At 36.9% G+C, this 11,299-nt stretch overlaps 1 protein-coding gene and 1 pseudogene across 2 annotated transcripts; one reads left to right on the forward strand and one right to left on the reverse strand.

Annotated features, from left to right (window-relative positions):
• Positions 1-250: 250 nt before the first annotated feature.
• Positions 251-3,418, reverse strand: LOC148906817 (growth factor receptor-bound protein 2-like). Its single transcript, XM_089038143.1, has 5 exons — positions 3,335-3,418; positions 2,006-2,103; positions 1,234-1,334; positions 1,077-1,098; positions 251-506 (listed from the first exon to the last, which is right to left on the reverse strand). The coding sequence occupies exons 1-5, from the start codon at positions 3,416-3,418 to the stop codon at positions 251-253; spliced, it is 561 nt and encodes a 186-aa protein (XP_088894269.1).
• A 3,895-nt stretch (positions 3,419-7,313) lies between these two features.
• LOC148906818 (uncharacterized) lies at positions 7,314-10,407 on the forward strand (annotated as a pseudogene). Its single transcript, XR_016121305.1, has 7 exons — positions 7,314-7,504; positions 7,635-7,821; positions 8,087-8,338; positions 8,608-8,779; positions 9,038-9,186; positions 9,273-9,465; positions 9,863-10,407. The product of XR_016121305.1 is annotated as an uncharacterized LOC148906818 (transcript).
• Positions 10,408-11,299: the final 892 nt, after the last annotated feature.

Raw genomic sequence — 11,299 nt, forward strand, 5'->3', positions numbered from 1 at the left:
CATTTTTTTTTTATTTGATTTGCTTCCCAACAAGTCAAAGAGACGCACGACGCGACACTTGCCAAAAAAAAACAGTCAGTACAGTGGGTGTTTGCCTTAAGAGCAGCGCCCGCGTTACAGGGGTCTTCGCCTTGAAGAGGTGCCCGCCTTACGGGGGTGATCGCATTAGAGAGGTGCACGCTTTACAGGGGTGTTGGCCTTGTAGAGGTACCCGCCTTACAGGGGTGTTGGCCTTAGAGAGGTGACCGCCTTACAGGGGTGTTGGCCTTGGAGAGGTGTCCGCCTTATATAGGACATTCTTTCTGAAATAGCTGCATGTACATTTTAGATACTGTACCTCGTATGCGTTTTGCATATCCTTCAAATAAATGGTCTGAGATCTGGATACAGACGCTGCTCTATGGTATTCCACCAACTGGTTGAGGGAATTAAACTTAACCACCCATAAGAAGTATTTCCCAGCTCCATCTCGAAGGACTTTAAAGTGTTGTACATTGTTATTAAACCTAAGAATAAACCCGACGACGAATTCATCAATTAAAGATGTGAACAATTTTGGAAGCGAAGGCTGAAAATGTGACATTTGCCAAATGAAACAAACAAATGAATAAAAGCGGACGAAACGAGCGAACAAATCGCTAACTGTTCTTCACTAAGTTTTCAAAACGTTTTACTTCAAAATTTGGCAAAAATGAGTTCTAGTTTAGCAGGTGCGTAGCCAAAATTTTCCCAAGGGCGTACGGGGAGGCTCAAATTTAAAAAACCGCCATTTTGTTGCCACGAAGGGGAAGGGCCTGGTCCCCTTGCCCCCCAACCCCCTGCCTACCTACGCCTCTATTTAGTATGAGATGTGGATCACGGTTAGCCCGAGTGAACGCCTGCTGAACGTTTTCTTTTAATAAACAAATAAAATAAATAAATTAACTTTGTTTATAGAGGATAACACTTGATAGTAATTCAACTGATAAACTCGTGGTCCTCTGTTAACGTCTCTAGTTAATTAGGGACGGGACCACCATTAACGTGATCATCCGAGCCACGTGTAATTTATACATGAATTATTACTTGGTACTCACTTTACTGATAGTGTAAAATCACCTACAAGTAAAATAGTTGCACTGAATTAATTTCAAAACAAAAACAATAATAGATTATTTCATGTGCAATACATGTGCTTGTTTTTTTTGCGGCTTTACGCATTTCAATCCATTTGTCATTACAACACTATTTTACCTGCAGTACTCTCACTGTCTCGGATAAGAAATGCCCCATTATGCTCTTCCTGCAGGAGTAGACATTCAGCCTCAGATCTGCGTATCTTTCCATAATACCAGCTAAAAATACAATTATCAGCATTCAATGTTGGATCGGGAGTGACAGAGAAACTAAGAGAGACTGGGGCAAGGTTTTAATTATTATTATTGAATTTATTAACTAGACATTTCGTTTATAAAGTTTTAATCATAAAATTTGTGGCCACAAGTTTCCTACATTGCTATAAGTATTCGCAATTCAATTGATCTCTTCACTCCAGAGAACGTAGCCTGGCGTTCTTGTGGGTTTGGGGAAAAAACGGGGTTTTGGGGGAGCTTTGGAACGAGCGAAAATTGAAACCGAGCAAAAAAGAAGCGAAGGGGGAGGGGGCCCTTTTTTTGCTAGGTCCCATTTTTTCGCGGGCCCTTGGTCCAAACAGGAACCCCAAAACCCCGATTCTTCCTCTCAAACCCATCAAAAGAACGCCTGCTCTGCAGGCTACAGAGAACGATGCCTGATGCCGTCGAAACGATGAGAAAATAGGAATAAACTTGTCGCCACAAATTTTATTATTAAATTTATTAAATTATTAAATATATTTCATTCGTAAAAGCATGTTTGATGTTTGACGTTTGACCTGAGCCTAAAATGCACCCCAAGAATGGGTACAGGGATAAACGTTGTGCACTACATAAAAACTGCAGAAGTCTGCAGAACTTATAAAAAAACTGCAGTTTTTGTCATCGCTTACCCATGTGGTTTCATTTGGATGTAGTTTTTGGGTGCAAAGCCTTCTTTGCCATTTTGTTCAGACTTATACCAATTTTTGTCATCAGTCATGTTCAATACCTGATTCACATGAATAGAAAGTGCCTATAAGCCTTCATACAGTATTTTAAAAAGAATTAATTCTTTAGATAGTAAATTGTGAAAGTATTTCGTCATTTAAGTGATGGGTCTTTAAGTTATGAAAGTTTATATTTCCATATGTTAATGACTATGACGGTTAAACATGAGGCAACACTTTGGAATACAGGGCCCGGTTGTAAGAAGCCTGGATAGCGCTATCTGAAGGATAAATCCTTATCCAGTGGATAAATTATTGAATAACATCATCGACTTATCCAATGGACAAGGATTTATCCGCCGGATAGCGCTATCCAGCATTCGTACAACCGGATCCTGTATTTTAAAAGCATCACCCTTTTACTTGTCACTCACATAAAGGTTCTTGCAAATTTGTTCTCAAAAAATATTCAGTCGTTCAGTGCAGTGCATACCATATCCCGTGAAAAACTTAGTAAGAAATTGCACAAATTTGCATACATAAGTACAGTGCACACCAAATATATCCGTGAAACACTTTGTAATATATTGCACAAATTAGTAAGTTAAGTAAACCTCAGTAAACCGCCGGTAGACCTACAAAACTTTGCACTCATTTTGGGATTGTTTCAAGGGACGAAATAGACGCCGTCTTGGAAATAGTCCCCTAAAATAGTCCCACAATGAACCGTAATGCCGACTCGACCCAGTCTTTTCCTCAACCTCGTGAACGGCAAATACATGTCTTTGCAATAAAATATAATTGCTTTTGTGAGAATACTCAAGGGAACAAAAACAAAACAAAAGATAATCCACGAGAAAAAAAACAATAAAAATCATAACCATGGATAAATTTTGATTTGCATAATCTTATGATGGATTTTAAAGAGAAACTGAGCAAAACATTAGACTAGGCAGACAGTCCGTTCGTCTGAAAAGCCAATATTTAAGACCACAACTGTCATACAGTATCTATCTATTACTAAACTGGTGACTTGACAATAGGCGATTTCAAAGCTTTCCAAACATCTATGACTATACTGACGACTCTTGACGACGCAATGTAATAAAATAGCGCTAGCCTACTTAGCAATTGCATGCGTATGTCATTGCAAAATACTAGTTTCCAACTTTAGTTTTTTTGGTGTAAAGATAAATAAGATATGTCAAGATGAATAAGATATATTGAATCTGTATAATTATGAAACAGATAACGGCGCAGAACCGATTTTACTAGAAGTAAATTTAACTTCACCTTCAGTATTGAACCTTTTTTAAAAGGTAGCTCATCTTCATTACTACTACTTGGAGTAAAGTCGTGCAACGCAACAGCTTCCATACTTTCAACCTTAACTGAATCGGTCGTGTTAACTTTTACTGTCAGACCACGTGATCTCTAAGTTATACACTCTCTAATTAATAGGTTGCTATCAATAGACGTCACTTCCGGTAGTAGCTCTTTTTTGATGGCTTGTAGAATCCTGGAGGTTGTTTTGATCTCTTGTTTTCTGATTTGATGTCGAGAAAATAGTCAAATACAATAGTTTGAGGGCTTATTTTGTCATGTTTTGATTTAACATTCGCTATTTGCCCCCCCCCCCCCCAGTCAACCGCTTGTTTGCCCCCCAGTCAACTCCAAAAAGTCACGTGATTGATAGTAAGCAATTCATATATCCAGCATGCATTTGATCAAGCAAATAAATATTCATAGCACGCCAATACACTACTTTGTTAATGTTAAATTTCTCTCGTTCCAGTTTAGGTACTCAGGAGGCAAATTTTCAGAAATTTGTTGAATAGGCCCTTTGCAGCTCAGTAATCACGTGCTGATTAACTCACTGAGAGCAAATGAATAAACATCTTGATTCCCATGGGTGAAATACACTGGTGAGAAAACAAAATTTCTACAACCTGTTTCAAGAGATCGTAATAAAACTGCATTTCGTAACACACTGGTTACATATCGTTTCATTCAGTTCTTTACAAGTAGCTAAAAAGAATCACCAATTTATAATAAAATAAAAAAATTTGCCTCCTGAGTAAACAATTAGCATTAGCATTAGCAAAGTAGTGTATCGATGCACTCTTTCCATTAGGGTCAGCTGGATATTTATACACCTATCTCAAGAGACTACGGTCGAAAATCCGAACATTGAGCCCAATTCACCATCACAAGTCATTGCTCAAAAGTGGTGACATATTTAGATATAAACAGGGGCGGCGGAAGGTGAAAATCTTTGGGGGACACTGAAATATTGTGGCCCCCCGGCTCCGCCGCCCTTGATAAAGCTTATTGCGACTGATTTCAGTCCTCCATCGTATTTGAATTCACATAACACAACTCACGATTCATCTTGGTCAAAGATTTCAGATCTCTGGCCGACAACCTTATTTAAGATAGGTGTATGTCAGCTTACACGCAATAACTAAAAAATAATGTGTTTTCCATCATATATCAGTGGTTCCAAAATAGTCGGCTGAGTCTGGAGGGAAAAGAGGGACTGTTCACAGTCCAAGTACCACCGCGTGCTTTTATTTGTTCGAGGTGCTAAACTAGTAAATCATGATAAACTTTATCATAAGACTGTCTATTTGCGATCAGATGCTTAATCGGCTTTTGGAACGATAACTGATAGACATTCTAGCAACAATAACAATCTTGATTTTTTAGCTGGAAGAAGGTTGTTTTAGTTAAAATAGAACATAACATAAGATAAAAGGAAAAATATATTTAATTAGAGGCAGTGCTGGTCCTTTTAGAATTCAAAATGACGGGCCGAAACACAACTTTTACTCTGAAATAGAGTCGTTTTCGTATGAGAGGGGGAAACCAATAATAATAATAATAATAATAATAATAATAATAATAATAATATTATTATTATTATTATTATTATTATTATTATTATTATTAATTTAATGAATTTCTATAGCGTTATATATTACACTCTATGACGATTTACAATGAATTTCCAAACATAAAATATAGAAATATATATAGAAACCCTCGCACTCTGTCCAAGTCGGTCCAATGGTCACGATGAGGAATCGATTTCATCTGATTCAACCAATCACAGTGCTCCTCAAATCAAAATCCTTCAGGGTCACGACTAGCGTAACCACCGACTTCCCAGTCATGCGAAAGCTGCTCTATCTCACGTGAAGCCCGAATTTTAGACGACTCACTATTGCGATTGTTCATATCATAGTTAATAGAGGGGAATGGTTATGAAACCTATTGTTATAGGTCTTTGTTCACTTTTTTCAAGCGTGACCCTGCACAAACCTTTGTTTTACCATTGTTTTACCATTGTTGGCAATGGCTTAGTGAACAGACCAAAATCTTTCTTTTGGCTGCTAGTTCAAAATACTTAAAGTGTATATCAGGTCTAGAATTTTTTTACGGTTTTGTCATCTCTAGATGATATAGATAAATATTCCAAAAAAAATTTTTCGATTTCGAATTTTTTTCACTTCGAAATCAGCCTTCAAAGTTAGATTTCTGGCGACGCCCAGTCGTGTTGGCCGTGTTTTGGGAGACGCTAATGGACTGGCACTAGTTTTTCTGTGACGTAAATTCGGTGACACAGTTTAGATCGGCCTTTCGAAGTATTGTAAATATGCCTAGTAGGTGCGTGGTTGGAGGATGTTCAAATATAACGAAGAAAGGCATAAAACTTCATACGATCCCTTATTTTAATGATGACCGACCAATAGCAAAGGCTAGAAGGAAAAGATGGGTCGATTTTGTGTTGAAAAGACGAGCAAAATGGACGCCTACGGCGACTTCGGCAATATGCTCGGAGCACTTTTCTCCAGAGGACTACAGTCAGCGTTACTCTTTCGGAGAAGACGACAGAAAGCTGGCACACTTAGTAAGGGATGAGACCGGAATTGTGTCATACCCAAAACTTTACCCAGTTCCATCGACTAGTTCAGCTGAAGCCAACAATTCTCAAAGAAATCGCCGAAAGGTAAGTCGTCGATTGATAATAAAAAAATGTCACACATATTGGACTATATGCCCCAACTGTAGCACTATCGTTTGTTTACTATATAGATTCTTAGAGACATGATCGCTGCTAGTACTGGTGAGTCCAGAGAAGCCATGGGACCTGTTAGAGAGCTTGAGAATGAAGACAGGTTACCTGTAGACAATGCAGAGGAGCCTGATACAGTAATCAGTGCCGAGGATTGTTCTTCAGCGCGGGATTTCAGCACCCAGACTCCAGATTGCTTGGCTTGCAAAAAGCTCAAAGGAGAAAAACGATTGCTACATAATAAATGCATCGATTTAAAAAACAAGATCGATTCTCTGGCAAAGGAACCCACTCCAAAATCGTCCTGTGGTATTCAGTGTAATTTAACACAGCTGAACGACCATGAAGAAGGTCTTGGAGAAAGGATCGGAGAGAATTTGGAACAAGACGATGAGTATGTAAATATGGAAGTGGAGGAAGATGATGAGGACACAGTTGACTATGACATTACAGAGGAAGAGCCTGAGAGTATCCCTGATGACGTTGACTATCACCCCTACACAGATACAGAGACAGAAATTGAAACGGAGGATGAAGAGCATATGACAGGAAAGAGGTATGGAATAAATTTGATCTTTATAGTTTAAATCTTGACAAAAAATAATTTGTTTTGCTGTTGTTTTGTCTTACAGATTCAATTCAAGCAACTATAGCACTAGAACTGAGCCTAAGTACATTGTCTTCTTGTCCAAGCTGTTATTGTTGTTCTCCTTCTGCCACTCCTGCAAGACTGAAAACCCTGTTGTGACATACCGAGAAGTAGGGACTATGGTCAATATCACTACTACATGCCAAAACCCCAGATGCCCAAAGAAGGAAAATACTTGGAGAAGCCAACCCAACATGACAGGCACTAAGATCCCAGCTGGTAATATTCTCCTCTGCTTTGCTGTCCTAACTGTAGGTGCTTCTGCAAGCAAGGTTTTCAGGCTATTTCAGCACATGGGAGTTGCCTGCATCACACTTACTACTTTCTTTAAACATCAAGGGGTACGCAATGTTTACAAAATGCTTTATTTATAAAAATGATCTATCATAGTTGAATTTAGTTGAGTAATGCAAACAAGGGCTCTGTACCTGAGAAGTAGGAGAATTATTTTCCATGTAAATTTATTTTTTGAATTTTAGGAAAAGCTGTTTCCTTCCATCCTGCTGTTTTGGAAAAAGTACCAAAAAGTAATGCTAAGTGAAGTAAAGTCACTGCCAGAGCCCCTAACACTATCTGGAGATGCCAGGCATGACAGCATGGGGCACAGCGCCAAATTTGGAGTATACTCAATCTTTCTTTGTAATTTGCCGAACATTATTCATTTTTCCCTCGTACAGATATGTTATCATCATTGGATGTTATGATTCTACTATATCTGTCCTTACTGCCAAAACAGGTAGTGAGAATTAAACTTGTAAAAAAGCACTTTGTTGACTTTACATTCATTATGTTCTGTACACACATTCTTATTTGACTCTATAAGATAATTAATGCTAATCTTTGCATTGTGCCATTGTTCCTTTTAGAGAAATGAAACTGGTAGCAGTACGGCGATGGAGTGCGTTGGTTTCAATAGGAGCATCAACTTCCTTCTTCAAATTGGCCTTACAATTGGCACCTTCGTATCTGACAGACATCTCTCCATTGCCAAACACATGCGAGAAAAGCTGCCAAATATTACTCACTATTTTGATCTTTGGCACCTAAAGAAATGTATGAATATCTAGTGGTATTATTATTAATATCATATTTTATTAATTATTGGTGTGACATATTTTAAACCTCTACACCACTTATTTAATGAAGGCAAAGCAAATATTAGTAAATATTTACTACAGTTATCTTTGAATATCTCTTGGTCAACTATACCTGTTTTCATGTCACCTTTGGAGTCAGAATGATTGTTTATGAATACATTTATTCTAATGGCATATGTATATTATGATAATAATAGTAATATATTGCATTTAATTTGCAGCTGTCAAGAAGGCTCTGAACAAAGTTGCAAGAGAAAAAGGATGTGAATTAATCAAGGACTGGATTCAGCCTTGCTTAAACCATCTCCATTGGAGTGCGACATCAACTGTCTGTGGAACCGGAAGAATCATCTGGTCAAAATTCAACTCCTTCAAAAGCCACATTCTTAATAGGCATAAAGATCTACCTGACCCTCTGTTCAATAAGTGCTCACATGCCGATGACATAACACCTAGGAAATGGCTTATCCCTGGTACTCTTTCTCTATTTTTATGTTGATAATTTCAAAATTTGTCACCACTGTTTTGTTCACACGGTTTTGGAAGAGTGATCCAAATTCCATTTCCTGGCCAAATCCCATGCTCTCAAATTAGTTATGTTTTTGAGCAACTCCAATTCCCACTTCTTATTTGCAAATCCCAAACCTGGTGCATAAAATTGAATTTTTCTAGCCCAGAAAAGTTGACTCCTAGTACCTAGCACCTATTTGACTGTTATAATTATGTTATTTTTCTTTATTAGATTCTGTGGCATATGAGAAACTGGACAAAGCATTGAGCAAAAAAGGAATTGTTGCTGGCATTAAACAGGCTTCTCCTTTATCGCAAACAAGTTGCCTCGAGGGATTTCACTCACTACTAAATCAGTTTTGTCCCAAAATGATTGCATTCTCTTTCCCTGGAATGTATTGCAGGTATCTAGTACTGTGTATAACTTGTATTAATATGTATTTTTGCTATATATATTTTTCTAATATTATAATCATAGTATTATTCTCATATAAAAGCTATCAAGAAATAAGACATAAATGCATGACTAAATATTTGCATTCTTGCAAAAACTTGAATTGCAATATGCAAAATAAAGAAACAAATGAAATCAAACTAAGATATTCGAATAATAAGAATAATAATTTGTTATAATCATTCTCTTTGTTTTCTTTCCTTCCAAGACAAATACTTGCTGTAAGCCACTTCAACTACAATATCATTAGAGAGACAAAAAAGAAGCCAGATGGATCAGACCAAGTGAGATTTATTTATCCGAAGTTTAAAAATGGGGAGGCTACTGTAAGAGATGTGAGAATAAAACCAGATTATGGTAAGAATTGCTATTTCGGCACATCTGATTTAACAAAAAGTCAAAAAATACTTGTATACATGTTATTGTTTATCTTTTATCAATAGGGTATGTGGAAGAGATATACATCACTTTTCTCGAAGCATTGCAGAAAGAAGACATGTTAAGAGAGGCACAGAAAGAATTAAAAGAAATGACCCCACCATTAATGAACACGATGCTGGTAAAAGAAAGTAAAACTGTGGCTTTGTAAAAAAAGAAAGAGTATGGTTGTAGACAATGTACCACCCACAACACCATGTGAGTAGGATGTTATTTCCCATTGATGTTTCTAAGTTTGAAGAGTGCCATCATCATACCTGTGAAATTTGCTTAGCTGAATAGCACTGAATAGTGCTAACCAAACAAAAGAAAACAAATGAATTTGTGCTAATTATTACTACTATTTAGATTTTGTACTATTTCACTGGTTATACTGACTGCACTCTGTTTCAGTGTTCAAATATCACCAAGTCCTTATTCAGTGCTTTCACTATAGATCTTTCTTCATAATTAGACTGTTGTGTCTAAGTCATGAAGGTTTATTTCTAATATGTTGAATAATCTAACAGTCATAACATAATAGAAGTATAATATAAACTAACAATTTTGTCATCAACTATTCACTTCATGCTAATTTGTGCATTACTTTTATCAGTATCACAGGTACTTGAACAAGAAGCCAAAGCTGCCGAAATTAAGAAAACAAAGAAGATTGGAGAAGGCAGGATAGAGAAATCAATCCCTCATTGCACTCATTGCAAGAATCCCATGAAAGGACACAAGAATGTGAAAGACTGCCCTAAAAACCAGAAAAGCAGTTAATACTCTCTTGCTTTTAGAGTGAAGTTACTAAACCCGTGAAATAGAAATTACTTGTTAAGGTGTAATAGTCAAATAGACACAAAAGAAAACAATGGCATTAGAGTCTCAGTGCTAAGGTGTATTAGTCTACTATCCATTTCACTGGTTTAGTGACTTCACTCTTATATTAATATGTAGAAATGTATCATTTTGTAATACTTTTTACAATTAATTATTTTATAATTTTTTATTATAGTTGTAAGTGCAATACAAAGTGACAAATACAAAACAACCCTCATAAAGGCAATTTGAGTCATTTCTATTAGACCCATGATACAAAGTTGTATAATTAGTGAGGAGAGTCGAAGTAAAACAAAAGAAAACAGTGAATATCTACTACTATGTAGTGCAATTTTTTTCATGCTTCAAGTAAAATCACTCTAATGCAATGTTCTGTTTATAATATAATATGTATCACTCGTTATCTTCGTATCCACAAAAATCGGTGCTAGGAAACTGTTTTCTTATCGAGTGGTATGCACAAGCAGGCAGTGGGATTCTCTTGGATCCTCCTCCTTGATAACCATGACAAGCACAAGCAGGCAGTGGGATTCTCTTGGATCCTCCTCCTTGATAACCATGAACCAATTGGGTGAATTCCCTGTAAGCTGTTGCACGGAGAAGCCTAAAATATGAAATGATAATTTGTTAGTATATAAACTTATCAAACAAACAAGAATATATTCTTGAAATAACCAACTGTCAGTTACAATTGCTATTTACATCATTATCATGGAAATAAGTAATACTTTAAAACGGCATGGTATGACTTGTAAAGCACGTGAACAGTAAAAGATATAAGAAAATAAGGAAGAAAACATTAGTCATAGTTATCTTACTTGTTCTGGGCCCATGTAATTAAAACTAAGCTTAGAAGAAAAAAAAGGATTTACTCACTCTTCTTCGCTGCCAGTTTGTCTATACTTATATCCGTCGATAGTGCGGTATTTGGCACATGATGAACGTAGGGACCAGCGATTTAAACAAACCGGCTCAAACCCTGGATGTAAGGTCACACAAATGGGAGGTACTTCCAATTCTTCGAGCACTTCGGAAGACTTCAGTGACTCGAGACAACCCTCTATTTCGTGACAGCAATTACACTCTTGAGGTTTTTGAAGTAAGTCTTTCTTGCAATGACCGCATCTACACCTAAAAGAGGAAACGTTTAGATTTGCGAGTTAGTAAAAAAATCAAAACGAAACTAAATATTTTGCAAAAAGAGTGAGCT

Source organism: Actinia tenebrosa, unplaced genomic scaffold, assembly GCF_029948245.1.
Source record: "Actinia tenebrosa isolate PJP-AT-01 unplaced genomic scaffold, QUT_ActTen_1.0 PGA_scaffold5__44_contigs__length_20552954, whole genome shotgun sequence".
Classification (NCBI taxonomy): Eukaryota; Metazoa; Cnidaria; class Anthozoa; order Actiniaria; family Actiniidae; genus Actinia; species Actinia tenebrosa.

Bases quoted from the DNA above. Each gene is read 5' to 3' on its own strand.
- LOC148906817 (XM_089038143.1), bottom strand. From the start codon at position 3,418: ATGGAAGCTGTTGCGTTGCACGACTTTACTCCAAGTAGTAGTAATGAA. The intron at 2,104-3,334 runs GTGAAGTTAAAT...CATGTGAATCAG, and splicing joins AAAAAGGTTCAATACTGAAG to GTATTGAACATGACTGATGA. The intron at 1,335-2,005 runs GTAAGCGATGAC...TTGTATTTTTAG, and splicing joins ATCCAAATGAAACCACATGG to CTGGTATTATGGAAAGATAC.